The 22183-nt window shown below is 34.2% G+C and overlaps 1 protein-coding gene across 2 annotated transcripts in view; it reads left to right on the forward strand.

Annotated features, from left to right (window-relative positions):
• Nucleotides 1–22183, forward strand: part of sdk1a (sidekick cell adhesion molecule 1a) — a 452163-nt gene that overhangs the window by 349011 nt on the left and 80969 nt on the right. For both annotated transcript variants that reach the window (XM_073838832.1, XM_073838837.1), the window contains exons 20-25: nucleotides 1082–1180; nucleotides 5876–6067; nucleotides 8528–8649; nucleotides 14382–14491; nucleotides 17701–17851; nucleotides 20921–21158. In XM_073838832.1, coding sequence (XP_073694933.1) covers nucleotides 1082–1180; nucleotides 5876–6067; nucleotides 8528–8649; nucleotides 14382–14491; nucleotides 17701–17851; nucleotides 20921–21158 — 912 coding nt within the window. The remainder of the gene's footprint in view (nucleotides 1–1081; nucleotides 1181–5875; nucleotides 6068–8527; nucleotides 8650–14381; nucleotides 14492–17700; nucleotides 17852–20920; nucleotides 21159–22183) is intronic.

Below are 22183 nucleotides of genomic sequence, written 5' to 3' on the forward strand. Positions count from 1 at the left end.
GGTTTTAACATCTTTGTAATTTTATTAAAAATATAAAACTTAAATAATTCCATTGCATAAGTATTCATACCCTTATCTGGGACACTTGAAATTTCTCTTATAGATGTTACTACACTTTGAGTGAAGTTAACCTGTGGCAAATTCAATTGAATGGGTATGATTTGGAAAGCCACACATGTCTTAATAAAAAGTAAAACAGCTGAAATGCATATCAGAGCAAAAACTAAGCCCTGAGGTAAAAAAAAAAAACTGCCTGTAGAGCTCAGAGACAGGATTGCGTCAAACCACACATCTGGGGAAGAGTTCAAAATCAAAAAAATCATATTGACAGCATATATAGGTGTGTGTTCACATGTAATTAAAAAAAAAAATACACCACCGTCTCAAAATGTAATTTGCCACCGTCATGGATATGTGCTGTTATTGCAAAACAGAGATGAAACATAAAGTACCTGTTGCATGAACTTTTTAATCTCTGTTTTAATGGAGACTGCAAAGATAATTAAGTTAAACTGAATAGTTCAGAACAAAATGCTTTTTTTTTTAATTACTGAGAAAGCCAAACCACAAAAAAGTGCTCTTCAGTTGGCAGGAAATATTTTAATATATGTAACTTACTGCCAGCTTTTGGCCTTTACATCAGCATCACGACACCGTGTTCTTGCTCGGAAGCTCTGCTGGGGTAGTTTGGGGGGTGATAAAATACCAAATTACAAAATGTCTTATAAAAGTCACATTAATTAAAGCACTGCTCAGACTTAAGTACAAATACTGCTCTGTGGGTCAAGCTGATATAATTATATCAGTGTCTTTAGGCGTCTGTGACACTGCAAGTGAGAAATTAGGAGAAGTATTAGTGGGAAAAGAATGAACAAGGGAATAGAAACGATGTTTGTATATGTCAGGTTTTTATATCATTGGGACCTTTGTTGCAGTTCATTATAAAGGGACTAAATAACGCTTTATTTCACATGTTTCGTAATTAGAGTTTGGTTTAGTCTGTAATCAGCCCAATTAGCTACAATAGAGCTTGTTTAGAAACAAAAGGAAGTCTGCAAACAGGAAATGTCTTTGTGTTTAGTTCCAGGCCCTGTTGGTCGCTTGAGCTTTACAGAGATTTTGGACACGTCTCTGAGAGTGAGTTGGGAGGAACCTGTGGACAAGAATGGCATCATTACCGGTGAGTGCTTTTGACCTTTATGCTACTTTTATTGATATGATACTCTGGAAATAATGAGCGGACATGTCACCATAATATAGAAAAACACTTATATTTTGCAGCAGCGTTTGCAAAACTCAGTTTTGAGAATGATGAATTGTTCATTAGATTTGTCTTTGCTGTTAAATGAAATCTAATCTACCCCCCTCTGTTTAAATGTAGCTGAACGTTGCATTAGACAGAGCAGGTGAGCCCGTAAAGGAGCTCCATTTTCATTTGGCAACTCTTGGGTGTTCGTATAGCTTTATTAATGGATACACTTCTATTTAACACTTCATTGAGTCTTTGCACAAAGGCAATTATGGCATCGTTGTTTGCGTTCAGTTGGCAGAAACAATTTTCGCTCCCTGTTGCACAGCTGTAAAGGATGCTTTTGTGAGTGTGTGTGTGTGTGTGTGTATGTGTGTGTGTGTGTGTGTGTGTGTATGTGTGTTTGTTTGTCTCCCTGTGTGACCGTGTGTGTGGGCTGCCTGCGTATGCATGCATTTTAGTATTCCAGGAGTGCTATTTATCCATATTGTGCTGGAATCGTTACCACCAGGAACGAAAAACACAAACAGATCAAAAAGAAATGTTAACCGTGATCAAAAGACCTGTAAGCATGAGTTGACATATCAGCATAAGACAAGAACAAGAGCGTGAATCTCACAAAACCTTTTAAGAACAATTCCAGGTCGTCTGATGTTGCTTTTTGTAAAATGAAGACTGTATAGGAACATTAAAATGTTTGCATTGTGAAATTATTTGAAAGAAAATGAAGGACATTTTTTCACCAAGTTATTATTACAATAATGCATACTTGAATGAATCTCATTAAATTCACATTATTTCTAAACTATTATTGTATGTTTATATACTACTATTTTTTATGGAAGTAATACTTTTATTTCTCAAGCATGCATTAAATTGATCATAAAATTGAAATGTTTTATGTTAAAAAATATTTTTATGTTAAATAAATGTCTTTTTTTAACTTTCTATTTATCAAAGAATCCTGGGAATATGTATCACAATTTTCACAAAACAATATTAAACATCAACTTTTTCCTTAAGCAGCAAATCTGCATATTAGAAGGATCATGTGACACTGAAGACCGGAGTAATGATAAATAAATGGCATTGATGAGCATAAAATACTTTTTTCTTACTGACCTTTTTTATAATACTAAAAAATAACCTAGTAAAAAAAGTAATATATTTAAAATGTATTTGTGTTGTATTATTTTAAAGTATTTTTCAATCTATTAACATATTTACTGACATATTTCTCGAGACTTACTGTTACATACCTCCCCTATCTAGGGTCAGGGAGGTAGTAACTAAAAAAAAACAAAAAAAAGTTAATGGTGAAAGCTCAAAAGAACTTTTAATGGGTCAGCAAGAACTCTTTTCTCCTGTTCCAGCGCTCTACAAGAATCACACAGTATTTGTTAACACTCAAGAAATTTGGTTTATTCAAATAAAATGGTACAAAGAGGGGAGCAAAAAAAAAAAAAAAATAGCTTCAGGAGGGGACAAGGCCAAAACAAGAAACATAAAGTGTCTAACTTGAGTAAGTACTTTCTAAGCTCACAAAATAAAATTTAAAATAAACAACAAAAGTCTTACCTTACTCCCTTGCTAACCAAAAACAGGAGAAAACATGGACATAAAGAAAAAGGCATCCACCTCCCTACTGCTCCTAAGTTTCACAATTGCTAGTGTTAACTAGTGATGTAACGTTTGACACCGAAGCTTCGAAGCTTGTATCAAAAAAACGAAACATCTCACAGTGAAGCACTGTACCGGAGCTTGATTCGTTTTGCCATAACCACATGACCTGTGACGTCCGATGCTTCGTTTTCACACACAACCACGTGACTGCTTCATATTCTGATTCAAATAACGCAAACTCCTTGCGCAGGTTTCAAGTGTCATTCGCTTTTTGTTAAGAATAAAATCATAATACGGATAAATATGTACATGTGTAGTTTTGTGCATGTCAATTTTGTAGTTATCCTTGCTTCACTAGCACTTCTAATTAATAATAATTATTAGTCAACTTAACAGTTAATTTACTTTGAACATAGATGCCTACATAAACCATGCTTATATTTTTAGAATTTTATAAAAAAGTTTATTTACAGATTAATTCAAGTAAAATGACATTTTTATTATTTTTTAATTTCTGACGGTTTTCGTTGCACTTGATGTATTTGATGAAACTGTCCAAAATCGCTTTGAGATCTGGGACGCAAAGGCAACTTTTTCCAACTTTGGCCACAAGATGTCATTAGTGTGCAACGTGTTGAAAAGCTTCGAGTAATGAACCTTTTTACGATACAGTTGAGGGGAAAGCTTTAGTGCTTCGAAAAGCTTCATTTTCCCATCACTAGTGTTAACTTTTATACAAAATGTTTGAACTGAATAAAATAACAACTTCTGTCCAAGTTGTACACTAACAACTGGGCCACAGCAACAACAACTAGCATTAATACAACAACACATGCAAATAGTCCGGGACAGGAGAGAACAGCCTCAGAACACAGTGAAGGCTAAAACAAAAAGAGGGGGACCTTTCCACACAAAACTTCCAGCTTTATCCACCGGCTCTCCTTCCAGCAGCCAATCAGAGCAAGCCAGTAGCTGATGGCAATTAGGACCAGGTGATCTTCATTAAGTTTGCTGGTAGGTAGAGGGAAAAGAGAGTGCGGAGAGAAGGAGAGAGAGAGAGAAAAACAAAACACCAAACACTGCCAAACACAAATTGTATCAGTTACAATAATACTACACAAAGAACAAAATAAATAAAACAATAATTACACCCTGGGACGTAACACTTACTGATATAAAAATTATAACTAAACTTTATTTAGAGTAATGTTGGTGCACAATGCACATTTCACAATATTAAGTCTAAAATGACTTTTAATGTCAGTATTAATGAATATTGTATGATCTTTGAATAATATCTGTCTTTAAATGCAAGATATTTAACGTGTACCTAAAGTACACTACCAGTCAAAAGTTTTTGAACAGTAAGAATCTTGAATGTTTTTTATAGAAGTCTCTTCTGCTCACCAAGCCTGCATTTATTTGATCCAAATACAGCAAAAACAGTACAATTTTTACTGTTTTCTATTTCAATATATATTTTAAAATGCGATTAATTCCTGTGATTTCAAAGCTGAATTTTTAGCATTGGATTTGGAAATGACTTGCACCAAATTAACAAAAAAATAACACCGACTCCAAGCTTTTGAATGGCATAAGTGTAAAATGTTACAAAAGCGTTTTATTTCAGATAAATGCTGATCTTTGGATCTTTCTATTCTTCAAAGAATCCTGAAAATGTACTTAACTGTTTTAAATATTGATAATAATAACAACAAATTGAACAGCAAATCAGCCTATTAGAATGGTTTCTGAAGGATCATGTGACACTGAAGACTGGAGTAATTAATCACAGGACTAAATTACATTTTAAAAATGTATTCAAACAGAAAGCAGTTATTTTAAATAGTAAAATATATCACAATATTACTGCTTTTGGCTGTTTTTTGGATCAAATAAATGCAGGCTTGGTGAGCAGAAGAGGCTTCTTTAAAATACATAAAAATCTGTTCAAACATTTTGACTGGTAGTGAATACTTGCAATAGTTTATCTTAATCAGAAGTTAGTTGGACTTCAGCACTACTTTCACACAATTAAGCACAAAATTAGTTGTTCCAGTTTAGCAAAGTTTATAAGTATGTCAGTTTAGTGTACCAAAAGTACAATTGCAGTGTGTTTTTATCAAGTACATAAATATGTAAATGTATTTGTAGTACATTTAGCATGAAATAAATGTTTTTCAAATTCATTTTAGTACATTTATTTTACTCTGGCGTAGAAGTAGAATACTTTTACAATAACCAAAAATGCCTGAACCATTAACGTCATGAGTTTTGTTCTGTTTGCATATAATTTCTTTTCTTTCGTTCGTTCTTTGTTTAGCCATGAAATATGACAAAACAACACTCTTTCATGAGAGTTACTCATGACATCTCAATAATGCGGAGAAAGAATTAGATGCGGACTAACGAGCCTGCAGTAGATTGATACTGGACATAGATTAAGCCGAGCGAGTTGCGGAACGGCACTGGATGTAGATTGAGAGTATGGAGACGAATGAGATCAGACATACATTAGACTAAACAGCTCCTGTCTATATCAATGTACACAGCATTGTTGCTCTTTGAATGTTGCCTATGCCTGTTTTCCAGCGGGGCTCTCCCAGCGCAAAGCTTGATTTATGAGCGCCTCAATGGAAAAGGACATTCAGCGATTGGAAACAGTGCTGACTCTGGGAGAAAATACTCCCAATAAACAGCAAATTACATAGGATCTCTGCTGGCTATTAGTCTCAGTTAGATGCGGGTTAGGGGGCAGGGCCCTGGGTCTAGACAACTCACTACAGCAGTTCCCCATTTCACCCACCTTGTTTGCTAAAGAGAGATTGTTTATTTCAAGTTCAAGACCTCAGAAAAATTTCTTCCTGCTCTGGAGAGTCGACTTGTCATCCCAGGTTGGACGAGACGCCCCAAATTGACCCGTTCCCCACGGGTTTTGAGCCATAAAGTGTGTAAAACTCAAATGACTTTTCAAGTTTTAATGAATGCAATGGTGTTTTGCAGGTTACCTGGTGTCCTGGGAAGTTCAGGGGAAGAACCAATCAAGAGTGGCGCGTACTTTGGCCAACACTACGTTGGACTACAAGGTCACCGGTTTGACGTCCCTCACTACGTACACCCTAGAAGTGGCAGCTATGACGGAGGCAGGCGTAGGATCTATAACTTCCTCCACCATTTCATCTGGAGTGCCACCAGGTCTTTCACAGCTTTTAAATATAGACTATTAACCCTCTGGGGTTCTTCGGTCACTTTTGACCGGAATTTTTTAAATAAAAAAATTTTAAAAATCGTAGCTTCATCGGAATGGTATGAAACCTGGTGACTTTTATGGTACTTGGTATATGAACACACAAAAAAATTGGGGACAGGATTGGAAAAGTCTAAGTGGTCGTAAAAAAAATAGTCACACTCGGGGTCTTCGGGTCAAAATGACCGGCCATAGGAAATGAATGGGAAATTGGCAAAAATATGAAAATACAGAGTTTTTTTGTGCATACAATCTACAAATCAGCCACAATCCAGAAAAAAAGCACACAACTGTGAAGGGGTGACTCTCTAAAACATCAAGAGTGCAAAACACTACAATACACTCACACACACACACACTTATACACACAAAAACACACGCACACACAAATGAATGTGTGTCATTTCAAAAGCTAATTTTGGGAAATGTGTGAAATAGAGGCAATCAATGTAAGAAATAAAGCACACAGCAATGAAAGCATGAGACTGTAAGCCATCAGAGTTCCAAAATAGACACACAGACACACACACACACACACACACACACACACACACACACACACACACACACACACACACACACACACACACACACACACACACACACACACACACGGAAAAAAGATTTCAAAACAAGCATCATTTGCTCAAAGTGCTATATGGAGACACTCTGTTGTGATTTGTCACAACCTGATCTGTAATCACAATTAGTATGTAAATAATATGTAATTATAGTTAGAATGATATTTAAAACAAACTTTTTTTTCCTCTATTTTTTTATTTACTATTTGACAATTGTTATACTTTTCTGTTATTTTAGATTTATGTTCATAATTGCTGTTGCCTTTTGAATAAGAGTTACTGTTCATTGAATATGTAAAAAAAGAATGCACATAAAATGTAAATAGGGTTAGGATGATATTTAAAATATTTTTATTTCTCTATTTTCCATTTAATGTTTGATAATTATACTTTTGCTGTTATTTTGTTGCCCATGCTGTTGCTGTTCATAATTCCTGTGCTAAATAAGAGTTATTGTTTATTGAATTTTACAAAAAATTATTTAAATCAAAATGTTCATTATAAAAAGGTTACAAAATAAAAAAAAAATGGTATGACTGAAAGAACGGCATTTTTATTCAGTTAGAATTAAAACAATGGGTAACAAAATGCTTTCCATTGTTTCTCTTTCTAATGCAATGTTCTGGTTTGACTGTATTATAAAGTAAAACTGGCACTTCAAATTACCAGTTAAACCAATCAAACAAACAAAAAACTTGGCAAATAATAAAAAAATAGTCTTTGATAATCTAATTTTATATAATAAAATCCACAACCTGAAAAGGCATTGGCAAATATGTGCAAAAACAACTAGAATTCACAAATCCTTCTATAGAGAGCATTACATCCATCTAGTGGTTAAAATAGGATATTGCCTGGTAATTATGCTCACTACGCCACCAGATGGCACAAATCCGACTTCAAAAAATTATTTTCTATAGGCCAGGTATCTACTTTAAACTAAAATACAGCATTAATTAAAAAAGAATAAAAATTATATATATTAAAAAAAATTCTATTATATTCAATGGCAAAAAATAGATCATAATTGTAGCATAAATATTAATTATTATCATAAAATTCTGTCAAAACACGACAGAAGAAAAGAAAAAATATTATTGAACAAAAATACATTTGATTGATTTTACTGAAAAAAAGGAAATAATGATTTCAGGGCTCCGGTCACTTTTGACCGTGAGGGCCCTGAGTGTGACTGGTCGGGGAAGAACCCCAGAGGGTTAAAAATAAACCCTGCATTGCAGGAGCTTCAATATTGTACACAAACAAGAATGAATGATGATCTTTTAAGCTGGTCTTTTTTGCTCAGGAACTGCAAAGTTGTTGCCCATGCGTGGCTATAAATCAAATGTGGCACTGAAGGAGAAATATTCATTTGCACCGGCTTTAAAGCAGGCTTTCTCTCGCTGAAAGGCGGCGAATGCTGAACTGGCTGAACGCCAAGCCAAAACCATAATGCCTGCTGATAAATTGCATATTGTGAGACATTAGGGAAACAGACGTCTACACATCTCAGTGGGGATTTCAGGCAGATGCGAGACTATCGTCTGTTATTTGATTTAATTCCAGTGTAATTTCATCAAAGGTTTTTCGTACCAAATGAGACTTTTTATCTCTGCACTTCAAAAGAATCGCAAATCTCTGTTTTTTACTCGGTCCCTCGTGCAACATGTATCTACACAGTGTTATTAAAAATATTCCGGTCATGGTTTCGAAACGTTGAGCGTTACTGACTTTAGAAGGCATGTTTGTGGTTATTGATTGTTGTAATGTGTGGATGTTGTTTAAAAGTGACTTTTAACTTTTGCTTCGTTTTCGGTTTTAACGCAGAGCTTCCCGGACCTCCGTCGAATTTGGTCATTTCCAAGATCAGTTCACGATCTGCTACGCTGAAGTTCCGTGCAGGGGATGATGGGAAAACGACCATCTCCAAGTGGATCGTTGAGGGGCAGGTGAGTCATATTTTAGATCTTCTTTATCCGATCATTATCCGCCTACCATCACGCTGGCCTGAGGCTGTACATCCTCACAGTGCTCCCCGATGAGTCTTCACCAGCAAATAAAAACGTTTTACATGATAATGAAACGTCCCTGCAGTGTTGAGCAAAGTACTTATGATGATTTGTGTAGGCTTTGTCTCCTAATCCTATGAATGTGCATTTCAGCTATTTTGACAGCTTGATGGTTAAGCCAGTTGAGTTCTTGAGGATTTCTGGGTGGGAGGTGGGAGAGGAAAACAAAAAATATCTGTGCTCTTTTTATTTAAATATTAAAAAAGAAAACAAATTTGGGATGTTGAATTTTATCTAAAAAAAAAAAAATGAATGAATGAATAAACGAATTAACAAATAAAGCACACTAGCCAAGTTCTTCACTCTTTTTGATTTGTCAGTCAGCAAGATTTTTGACTGTTGTAATGTATCTCAAAAAATAAAATGAAATGCAATAAAATAGAATAAAAAGTTCTTGAGAATTCAGACTGGGACAGTGGAGCAAGAAATATCTTTTATTTATTTATCAGCCAGTGTATCAAACAGATGAGTTGTTGGGGATTCAGAGTAGGATAGTGAAGCAAAAAATATCTACAATGTTTTTATTTGTACAGTAGGTCACTAAACTTAATTTTTGACTGTAGTCAAAAATACTTGTGTAAAAATATTTATTTGTCTGTTTTATACTGCTGTAAAAAAATATTTAATAAATGAATTAATTAACAAACAAACAAATCAAGTTCTGGAGGATTTAAGGTGGGACAATAGAGCAAATGTATAAAACAACTAAAATGTAATTTAATAATTAAAAATACGATAAAATAAATTACATAATATAAAATAATTTCCTGCATAATCAGAGAGAGACAGTGGAGCAAAAAATATTTGCATTGCTTTTATTTGTCAGTCAGTGTACACCATTTTTGGATGTTGTATCATGTTTATCAAAACAAAACAAATAAAATGAAATAAAACAGCTCTTGAGGACTCAGAGTGATATAGTGAAGCAAAAATAATACCTGTGTTATTTTTTATTTGTACAGTAGGTCACTGAACAACATTTTTGATTGTTGTATTGTGTCTTACCAATAATAAATAAATAAACAAACAAACAAGCTAGCCAAGTTCATGAAGATGGGACAGCGAAGCAAAAAATCTTTGTGCTTTCTTTTATTTGTTGGTCAATGTATACAGAACATTTTTGACCGTTGTATTGGGTCTCACTAAAAATAAATAATAAATAAATAAGTAAACAAACAAACTAGCCAAGTTCTTGAGGATTTAAGATGGGACAGTGAAGCAAAAAATTCTTTTAGTTTTTTTATTTGTTCGTCAATGTACACCGAACAACATTTTTGGTTGTTGTTTTGTATCTCTGAATGAATGAATGAATGAATATGGAAAATGTTAACTTATAATCTCACTTTGATCCAGCCGATCTGCTCTTCAGTTTTAATATGCTTCAGGTTATGCCGTGCTCATTTGGCAATGTTTAAAGCACTCAAACCTGCATCCAGCTGTCATCATAGGGCTTTAAAAACAGCCAGCATGCAGACTTATCACACACACTCGATTCACTTCCACTCAGCACTTCCATTTCAACCTGAATAACAGCAAGTTCCAGTTGTGATTGCCCTCCACGGCTCAGAGATGTATTGAGAGCGCATCCTCGCCCTTTCCACATCGCCTGCGACTTTAGCAAAAGTGATGACAGATGGAATCACATGACTGACTCCTAATTTGTAATCGACGTCAACTCTCTGAACTTGACGGCGGGCAGGAGCTTGCAAAAGGAAGCTTCTGCTTTTCATGTGGCGGCACTTGAATTCCAGAGTTGAATGAGGCCGGGCTATCTGCTGCTGCAGAAATCTGTCACCGCACGAGAGAGAGGGCCTACGTACGCACCGGCTATGAAATACAACGGCGGTCTTCGGCATAAGGTGCCACGCGTCGAACATCTATCACGTTGGCATAAATGCTTACCGCATACAGTACACTCCACTGGTCATAGTAAATCTTCCTGAGTGCTATGAGCTTTGATTGGTTTAGACTTGGCTCGCACAATGTGTTTGAAATGGGGCAGTGGCTGGCACTGTCCTGGACTCAATTGAAAAAGCTTTAACCTGCTCCGCTCTGCATTCCTGCTGAAGGCCCGTTCCCTACAAAACACTCTAAGAGCCTTTGGCCTGTGACGTCCCGGTATAATGAAGTGCAGTGTGGGGATTTTTCTTCTCCTTCTTTCATTTACTTTGCAGCTTGGACTCTGCACTCGACAAATGCTGAGAGATATCGTTCTCAAAAGGGGATGAAAAATGGCTCTTTTCAGATGTTTGGAAATGCAGTGGCAGTTTAATGTCCAGGTAGTCTCACATAGCCATAAAGTCCACTGCTTATTCTGGTGAAGAATCACCCATCTGAGTGATACATAAAATGACTAAAATTTACTTTTTAAGAATTTTTATAGATTTTGTAGTGTTTTTTGTACCATCCCTGGAACTTATAAACTGACTTTGACTTTGTGTCCTAGTGATAAATGAGTGATGTGATGTAGGATTTTTCAAAATCTGTTTATACACTCTAAAATAACTAGATAGCACTAAAAGTGGTTCATTGGCTGATAATCATAGGGGAACCACTTTAAGTGCTATCTAGTTGCTAACTTTAAAGATGTTATACAGCACGTTTGTCAAATGGTGTTATGTAGAATCATAAGAGAAACCTCATTGTCCTCCTCAGATTTTAGATATGTTACTCCACTCTCATGTGTTTGCTATGAATGAGAATTTACTACAATGGCAAAGCTGTTTTGATTCGGTTTTATGCTTTTCTGAGGGAAAAAAAAGTCTCATGTTGGAGCCCTGGACTATTTCCTTATGGGGGGCCTTAGGGGCAAAAAGTTTGAGAACCACATTATCTTCAGGAAATGCACTGTTTTTTATAGTTTTTTGATCATTTTCCCAACTAAGAGCCTAAGAGAGAGTTAGGGAACCTTTAAAGAACTATACAGGGTCTTAACGGGTTCTTTGTATGGCATTGGTGTTATATAGCACCGTAACCATGTCAAATAATCGCTGAAGAACCACCATAGAACCATACTGAGCTTAACAGGCTCTTTATATGGTAACGGTGCTATATAGTACCTCAGCCACCTTAAAGATTTTTGCTCAATTATGGCAAAAATCATAATCACGATTGTTTTGGTCAATATTGTAATTACGGTTATTTAACACAATTATGTCGGTGCTGATAGCCTTGTGGGCAGCGTGCCAACGTCCCGTGTTCGAATCCAGACTCGAGGACCTTTCCCGATCCCGCCCCCTATCTATCTCTCTCACTTCGCTTACTGTCTTATCTGTCCTATCGCAAAAAATACATCTTAAAAAAAAAAAATTAACACAATTATGAGTGGGTCATATGATCAAAATTTTATGTGTGTGATTAATTTACAGATCTTACTCATCTACATTTTAGGTACCAGCAAAATGTCACAATTCTCAATTCCACAGCAGAATACTAGAGTGACTATAAGAAAAAAATAAAATAATATAAATACATAAAAATTTAAAAAAGTCCTCAAAAATTATTGAAAACTTCATAAACAGTCAGTAATACAATAAAAACAAAAGGCAACGAACAAATACAACAGAAAAAAGGATACAAATGAAACAAACAAATCTAAAAAAAAAAATAATACTTTTTGCAAAAGTCACGTTACATGATTTTTCTGATTTGTACATGAAGTTTGTGCTTTTATGGAGGAGCGAAACTGCACTGCTGGAAAGGGGCGGAATGGGGTGCAATAATTGTTTTTTTCTTGACTGTTGCATTTTCGTAATTGTTGGAAGCCGAAATCAAATTAAATTGTATTTTAGAGTTAATGTATAAACTTCAAATATTTATTAAAGGTTTAGTTCACCCAAAAATAAACATGATATTATAAAAATATTATTCAAATATTTGTAATATTATTCAAATATTTTTAAGAAATTCCAAGAGCTCTCTGATCCTCCATAAACAGCAGGGTCCTTCAACGTTCAAGGACCAGAAAGGTATCAAGAACATTGACAAAACAGTCCAATGGTTCAACCTTAATTTTATGAAGCTACGAGAATACTTTTTGTCAAAAATATCTTAATTTGTGTTCCAAAGACAAATTAAGGTCTTACGAATATGAAACAACATGAGTAACTTATTGGTTGAAACCTGAACCACCCACGGTCTCACAGTGGATACAAAAAAATCAGACAGTTATATTCAATGGAACAGTTGACAGCACAACTACAGCTGAAGACTCACATCTTTGAAAGAAGATGGGGACCAGTTCAAAGCCTTGTTGGATAGGCCATTTATGTCTCTTTTATGTTTGTATTTTTGATTGAAGTTTGTCTATTTATTTTTATTTTTTCCTCAGATCTTTATTGTAACCATATATATCTTTATTTGTGAGCTCGGGCCCAATCTCAGGACTGTTGTTATTGTTTGTATTTATGTTGACTGTTGTCAATAAAAGTAAAAAAAAAAAAGAAACAACATGAGTGTGAGTAATCAATGACAAAATTGTAATTTTTGGGTGAACTAACCAGTTAAATATGTTTAATGCAGTAATTTTAAATGCTTCATTGAAAGATGTTTGGGAAAGCAAACATATGTGAAATAAATTGAAAATAGTGCTCTTCAGATTTGTTTTCCTGTTATTACTTCTATTAGTGTTACGACCCGCTCGTTTGAAGTCGAACATAAAAGAGGGATCAGACAACTAAATATCATCAATATAGATTATTTATTGAATTAAACTAATACAACAGTCAATAATAATAATAAACATAAGTCTAGGACTAATAAAGAAAATAATTAAATAACCACAACAAAAACTACATGTTATAAGAAATGCAAGAAAAAAAAGACAAATGTTAAGAATCAACAAAATCAACCACTCCCTCCCACAGAGTGCCTCTCCCAGTTAACACACAAACTTGTGTGTTAAATGATATGCTATCAATTAACAATTAACATAGGAAAGGGCCAATCGGAAACTGCCACACTCTGCCCAGTAGGTTCTGGAGAAAACTCTGGGTCATCACAATTAGTGGATAGAAAAAAATGACACAAACATGATGTTAAGCAACATACTTTTCAGACATTTCATTCCTCAATGGTCGTGTTAAACACCCTTTTTACCTTGTCAAAAACAGCTCTGTTCACAGCAACCCGTTTCAGTGCATGGCTCTTTAAATGATAATGAGCTGCTGCTCACTTCACCCCTCTCTTTTAATTTTTTGTGTATTCGGTGGCACATTACCATCAACAACAAAACTAATCCACTGCATCCTCAGTGACTCTGATGTCAGAAAATGAAAATGAAAACTCTTATGTTCGCTTTTACATCCAGCTACAAAACACCTGCATTGCTTACAAGACATTGTTGTCGCTACAGCTGCTCAAATGTGGAGAAAATGGCAGACAACGTACAACTGGCTGAGGGCAGAAAGCTGTCGTGGATGAGGCTTGAACGATATAATATATATAGTTTTAAAAAATGCATTAAAGATATTTAATAAATATTTTAAATTAGTAAATTAACTTTCACTCTTAGTATTTGTACGAATGAGTCTGTTTTAGATGAAATAGAACAAATGTCTTATTTTTATTCCTCATGCAGCACAGACTGTAACAGCAGGGCTTTCTGTCTTTAGGTGGGCAGTATCGGTGAAGAGGAGGAGTGGAAGGTGTTGTACGAGAAAGAAAATGAGCCTGACGCTCAGGTGCTGGAGGTTCCCAATCTCACACCGTTCACACACTACAGGTCAGTGTTGTTTCACCACAAACACACATTAACTGCATTATCAAACAAATTGCCATGTAAACAGCATTTTCATTTACTTTAATCTGAATAAATACACATTTTAAGTGAACCTAATCAAATTAAGACATGTAGATTACTCCAATTACAGTTGCATTACTGAAGACACGTATACAGCTTAATAAGATTATGATTCTGTGCCTGCATAAACAAATCAAACGGTTCACAGTTCAAGTCAGGCACACTATGGCAATGTTTTCGCTTCTGTATTTATGCCTCTGATCTTGTTATTTTCTGCTGCTTTCCCTGAGGATGCCCATTAATTCATTCCTTTCTTCTTTCTTGTTCTTTCTGATCTTGATGTCTTTGTCTCATGCTGAAAAAGACAAATTGAACTTAGATTTGCTACAGAATCGCTGAAACATAGTGTGCGCTGTGTACACTGAGAAAACACTTTATTTTATGCATGGACTTCAGGTTTCACTACACACTGCAAGTTCTGCGAGTGACGGTCGCATCTGAATGATCGTTCTGTGTGTTTACACAATACAACACAGTGAAAAATCACTCCAGAATCTGCGGAGGCTGACGTAGTGATAACCATAGCTAGAGTATAGCATATGGCATCTTGTGGATGTAAATAACAAACATGGATGCCAACTGTTTAACTTGTTTGGTGTTTTTCTGCCAAAAGAAATAATATCAACAAGAGACTTATTAATATTTATAAGCTGTTAGAGCTAAAATAGTATCAAAATGCATACATTTGCAAAGTGTGATTCAAAAATGCAAACGCTAAATCACATTCACCAGTAAAATAATTTATACTCAAAACAAAATATGATTACCAAATCGCGAGATTCACATTTATGAAAGTTTCTGCATGTACAAATTCATTTTAATCTACATTTGTGAAAATTTGTGTTAGAACAGACATTCCTCTTTAGCAAATCAGATGAAAGATTTTAATTCATCCAATCATATTACATGCAGAAATATAGTGATGTATACAGTGCTGTTCAAAAGTTTGAGATCAGTAAGATTTTTAATGTTTTTGTCTGCATTTATTTGACCAAAAATACAGAAAAACAGTAATATTGTGAAATATTATTGCAATTTTAAATACCAGTTTTCTATTTGAATGTACTTTAAAATATAATTTATTTTTAATGTTTTTATAAAGAACCCTTTTATGCTCGTCATTTAAAAGCTACATTTATTTGATCCAAAATACAGAAAAAAACAGTAATATTGTGAATTATTATTGCAATTTAAAATTCCAGTTTTCTATTTGAATGTACTTTAAAAATATAATTTAGTCCTATGATGCAAAGCTGAATTTTCAGCATCATTACTGCAGTCTTTAGTGTCACATGATCCTTCAGAAATCATTCTCAAAATTGATTTGTTATCAATGTTGGAAACAGTTGTGATACTTCATATTTTTTGGAACCAGTGATACTTTTGTCAGGATTTTTTGATGAATAAAAAGTTAAATATAGCTCATAATTTTAAGGCTGCATTGATTTAATCATGTACTTTAATAATGTACTTTAAATATAATTTATTCTATTAATACAGAAAAAAACAGTAATATTGTGAATTATTATTGCAACTTAAAATACCAGTTTTCGGTTTTAATGTAGCTGAATTTACTTTTGTCAGGATTTTTTGATGTATAAAAAGTTAAATTGATATAAAGTGATAGCAGAGACTTATATCATTAGAAAAGATTTCCATTATTGTTAGAGCTGATCTTTTTTAACACATCCCTGCTGAATTAAAGTATTAATCTCTTGAAAAAAAAATACTGACCCCAAAGTTTTGTGAATATTGTTACAAAAGTTGTTAATTTTGCATTATTCAGCATGCTTACATATACCAACAAAAATAATGCTATTCAATACTTTGTGTCTGCCATAATAGTCATCTTACTTAAAGTTATAAAGTCAGATATAAACTTGCAATTCTGAGAAATAAGTAAACTGTGGGATATAAACTCAATTCTGAGAACATATCAGTCTTTTTCTGAGACTTGTGTGATATAAACTCACAATCACAAGAAATTTGCGGAAAAAAAGTTTGTATTGCTCAATTCTGACCTATTTTCACAAATGTGAATTTATATATCACAATTTTGACTTTTTTCCTCACAATTGCAAACTTGTATCTTGCAATTTTAACTTTTTTTCTCAGAATAGTGAACTATAAACTCGTAATTCTGACTTTTTTCTCAGAATTGTGTGATATAAACTCAAAATTCTGAGTAAGTCAGAATTGTGAGATATAAACTTTCAATTCTGTGAAATGAAGTAAACTACGAAATAAAAACTTAATTCATATAACATATCAGTCTTTTTCCCCCTCAAAATTGGACTTTATAACTTGCGAGTTTATATCTAACAACTCTGAGATTCGCATGATATAAATTCACAATTGCAAGAAATTTGCGGGGGGAAAAAATCTGAATTGCAAGCTTGTATCACACAATTCTGACTTGAATTTAACAAAAGTTAATTTTTTTTTTATTTTTTGTTTAATTTTTTAGCATTTTGCATCATTTAGCAGGCTTACATAGACCAACGATTCAAAAAATAATGCCGTTCAATACTTAGTGTCTGCCGTAATAGTAGTTGTAGTAAATGTAGTTGGTTTAATTAAATCTTTCCTTATTTTACATTCTTCCCTTTATTTTAAATTCTGTATGCCAGAATACAATACAAACCTACTCTTCCCCATATAAAAATTATATTTTGTAAAACTGTATCTATTCACAGTACGCTACATTTGTCACATGTAAGCTGTTTAATTTGAATATTGTCTTATTTATGCCACGTCATTAATCAGATTATTTCATTTGGTGAATATAAAGATATTGCTGTTATCTAAACGGGTTTAACATCTGACTTCATCTGTTTGTTTCAGACAGCTTGAATCATCTCTGAGCTTCATGATGAACTGCTTGCCTCCGCGTTTTTCTCTACCCCGCAATTTATGTCAAATCTTATGGATGTTGCCGCAGCCTCTCCATTTGTTCTGCTCACTGATAAACTTTGATTTCATGGTAATTGGTGCAATTATAAAGTGAATTGCAGCAAGCACATGCCCCACACAGGGTTCCTGACTAACTCTACTGCCTTCTACTTCTTCCCATTGGGAAGTCTTACCAGTGTTAAGTTTTAACAAAGTGACTGATTACTTGGTGGTTACAGGTTCCGAATGCGTCAGGTGAATATCGTGGGCCCGAGTCCGGTGAGCACGCCATCCCGTGTAATTCAAACCCTGCAGGCTCCTCCAGACGTGGCACCAAGCAGTGTGACTGTTCGCACGGCCAGTGAGACCAGCCTATGGCTACGCTGGGTGGTAAGTGGCATAGTGGTTAAAAAAAAAACCATTCATCGAGTTAGAGTATCATCTTCGTGTCCCTGAGTAAACAACTTAACCTCAGTTTGCTCTAGAGGGCTGTATAGGAAAACTATAATCATCAACTCATGAAGAGTTATATGTCTGTAACTTTTATCAATCAAATGGTTGCTGTTATATGAGACATTTCAAAGATTAATAGGTATAATTCAGCAGATTCATATCATCTCTGCGAAATATGAAGAAAGCCAAGTGCATTATATTCAATTGAGTTCATTCAATAAATCAGGGTCTTACTACATCTTTTGTTTCTTTCACAAAGGTTAGAATTACAAAAAAAAAATTCAAGGAAACTATTACATTGTATCTTTCAGACCTAGTGTTCTGACAGGCTGCCATTATCTTGTATCACACATGAATACAGGCTAGGATGTTGAAAGCAGGGTGTTTCAGACATCTATCGATTTTCACCTGATATAAAGACTGCTGACATGCGAGAGCTAGTGGCTAAATTGAGTTTCTCAAATTGAAGCTCTTTACCTGTCAAATTAAAAGCACATGAGAGCTGATGTTTTGCCAGTTTGTGACATCTCACTTACCTTTTGGCACCCAATCAAAATCATTCGGTTGATTTTTTTGGGCACCTAAATGATGTAGCATTATTAAATATGCGTATTAAATATAAATATCAGATTTATAGGAGCTTGTATATTTAATTGGGTTAGGCTGAACTCAGTGTGCTTGCATTAGCAACGTTCAGGACTCTGCTGAGACTGCGTGTTATAGAGGCCGTACTGTTTATTTTCACACTTTTTTTTTCTTTATATTCTTTATATTTAGTCCTTATTTTGTCATATTCCTTATTTTTAGTCCAGTTTACCCTGACATAAGTTTAGTCAAGGATAATACTATTTCAGCTGAAGAAATTGCTCAAACTTCTATGTAAGCTAGTTTCCGCCACTGAATAAAATATAAAAAAGGTTATTGTGACTTTTTTTTCCGCAGAATTGCATGATACAAACTTGCAATTCTTACTTTTTTTCTCAGAATTGTGATATAAACTTACAATTGCAAAGATATAAACTCGCAATTCTGAGAAATTAAGAAAACTGCGAGATATAAACTTCAATTCTGACTTTTTTTTCTCAGAATTGCATGATATAAACTTAAAATTTTTAAAGTTATAAAGTCAGAATTGTGAGATATAAACCTGCAATTCTGAGAAATAAGTAAACTGCGAGATATAAACTCAATTCTGAAAACATATCAGTCTTTTTCTGAGAATTGCGTGATATAAACTCACAATCACAAGAAATTTGCTGAAAAAAAATTGTATTGTGCAGTTCTGACCTTTTCACAAATGTGAATTTGTATCTCGCAATTTTGACTTTTTTCCTCACAATTTCAAACTTGTATCTTACGATTTTGAGTTTTTTTTTTCTTGCAATTCTGACTTTTTCTCAGAATCGTGAATTATAAACTCGCAATTCTTCAGAATTGCACAACATAAAAATTGGACTTTATACCTCACAATTGCAAGTTTATATCTAACAGTTCTGAGAATTGTGTGATATAAACTCACAATCACGAGAAATTTGTGAAAAAAAGGTCAGAATTGCAAGCTTGTATCACGCAATTCTGACTTTTTGTCAGAAATGTGAATTCATATCTCGCAGTTTTGACTTTTTGCCTCGTAATTGCAAACTTGTATCTCACAATTTTGAGCAATTATGACTTTTTTTCTCAGAATTGTGACATATAAACTCGCAATTGTGAATAATAAAATCCAATTTTGTTCTGATATGTTCTCTGAATTGTGACTTTATTTCTCAAAAACACATGCAATTGTTATAAAGTCAGAATTGTGAGACGTATTGTAGTTCTGACTTTATTTCTCTGAATTGCAAGTTTATATCTCACAATTCTGACTTTGTAACTTGCAATTGCGAGTTTATATCTCACAATTTAGAGAAAAAGTCTAATATGTGAGCTTATATCTTTATAACTTGCAATTGTGAGTTTATATCTCACAATTCTGAGAAAAAAGTTAGAACTGTAAGATGTAAATTCGCAGCTGCACGAAAAAAACTGAGATTAAAAGTTACAATTACCTTTTAAAATGTTTTATTCAGTGGCAGAAACAGGTTTCCATAAAGTCAATGATTAAAGATTTCATAACATACACTGCAGTTCGAAAGTTTGGGGTCTGTAAGATTTTGTAATGTTTTTAAAAGTTGTTGTATATATTTAATCAAAAATGATAAAAAAAAAAAAAAACTAATTATTTAACGTAACTATCTATTTTGCAAAACCATTACTCCAGTCAGTGTCACATGATCATTCAGAAATCTTTCTATTATGCTGATTTGCTGCTCAAGTAACATTTCTTATTTTTGGTATCAGTATTGAAACTGTTGTGCTGTTTAATATTTTTGTGAAAACTGATACATATATTCAGGATTCTTTGATGAATTAAATGTTATTATTTATAAGAAATCTTATAAATGTTGACTTATTTAAGGCATAATACATATCTTCACTGACGCTTTTTATCAAATTAATTAATTCTTATTGAATAAAATAATTAATTTCTTACCAAAAGAAAAGAAAAAACCTTACTGACCCCAAACTTTTGAGTGGCAGTTTGACTTAAAATTACAATAACAACATAAACAATTTATTTAAAAATGTATGAATATATAAAGGATTTGTTGCAATAACTAAAATACTTCTTGTGAAAACTGTTCATATGCTTCAGCATGTGTCAAAAGGTGTATCATTAACTTGAATACAAATGATAAATCTTATATAAGTGCTTCAGTGTTTAATTATTTAAATACATTCTTTCCATTTTTTTCCACTGCAAAAGACATTGTTAGTTCATTATTAATGTCTCAGCAAGTCTGTTTTTTCCTTGTCATTAAGCATCTACTGTATGTTCATTAAAATCATAATGTATCTTTTTTTCATTATCTTCATTACCGCTGATGAAATGAAAACGCCCTATGTCAATGAACATCTCTGTCAGTAATTCTGTTGACTTATTATGAAAGTGATGTCTCCCCGCAGCCACTGCCAGAGACCGAGTACAACGGAAACCCGGAAAGCGTGGGCTACAGGGTCAGGGTGTTGCGAACGGACCTGCGGGGTGAGGCCAGCACACGATTGGTGAACGACAGGCTGGAGAGAGAGATCACCCTGGAGGCTCTGGAGGAGTGGACCGAATACCAGCTGCAGATCCAGGCCTTTAATTCCATAGGCCCCGGACCCTGGAGTGAGCCTGTGAAGGGGCGCACGCGCGAGTCAGGTGAGGACACCCAGTCGGATACTAATACGTGTTGATGAGCCCCATGGGAGACAGAGACATATTTGCCACTGTGATGCAGAGGGAGCATCTTGAAATTTCCATTCTCAGGATAATCATTTTCTCAGATGTAAACAGGTGGTTCACAAATTGAAATTTTATTTCCTTTATGTGATCACCATAACAGCCCCTCACAAGACACTCATTCTGTCTGACTCGAGAGCTGCTCTGAATGCATGCCTACACTGCAGATAAGAAGCAAGGTGATTGGCTGCCTGATGTCGCTACTCATCTTTACCGCTTCTCCATCTAAGATACACTCAAGAAAGATTTATGGCCCCAAATGGCTGCAGCGTAAACTTAAAAAATATGATATTTAAAGGTGAAGTGTGTCATTTCTGCGTCACTGGCGATATCAGACTGGATTGTAAATATGTTTACATTTTTGGTAAACAATGAAAATTATGTTTACACATGCAAAACACAGCACTGCAATGCTAGGGTTTTGTGGTTTGCTTGCTGGGAATTGCTATGCTGTTTTCTGGGTGGGTGGTTGCTAGTCCAGGTCTAAAGAGCTGAAGGAAATTAATCATTTTATTCAATAAGGAGGCTTTAAATTGTGACAGTAAAGACATTTATAATATTGCAAAAGATTTCTGTTTCAAATAAATGCAGTTTTAAACTTTCTATTCATCAAAGAATTATTCAAAATAAATGATTTATATATAAATATGAAGCAGGACAACTGTTTGCAAAATTGATGATAATAATAAGAAATGTGTTTAAGCATCAAATCAGCATATTAGAATGATTTCCGAAGGACTGTGTGACACTGGAGACTGGTGGAATAAATTAGATTCAAAAATGGATTCAAATATAAAATAGCTATTTTAAAATGCAATAATATTTCAAAATACTGTTTTTAATGCATTTTTGTTCAAATAAATTTAGCCATGTTGAGCATATGAGACTGTTAAAAAACTTTTTAAAAGTCTGAATGACCCCAAACTTTTGAACATTATTAAAAC

Source organism: Garra rufa, chromosome 1 (assembly GCF_049309525.1).
Source record: "Garra rufa chromosome 1, GarRuf1.0, whole genome shotgun sequence".
Lineage (NCBI taxonomy): Eukaryota > Metazoa > Chordata > Actinopteri > Cypriniformes > Cyprinidae > Garra > Garra rufa.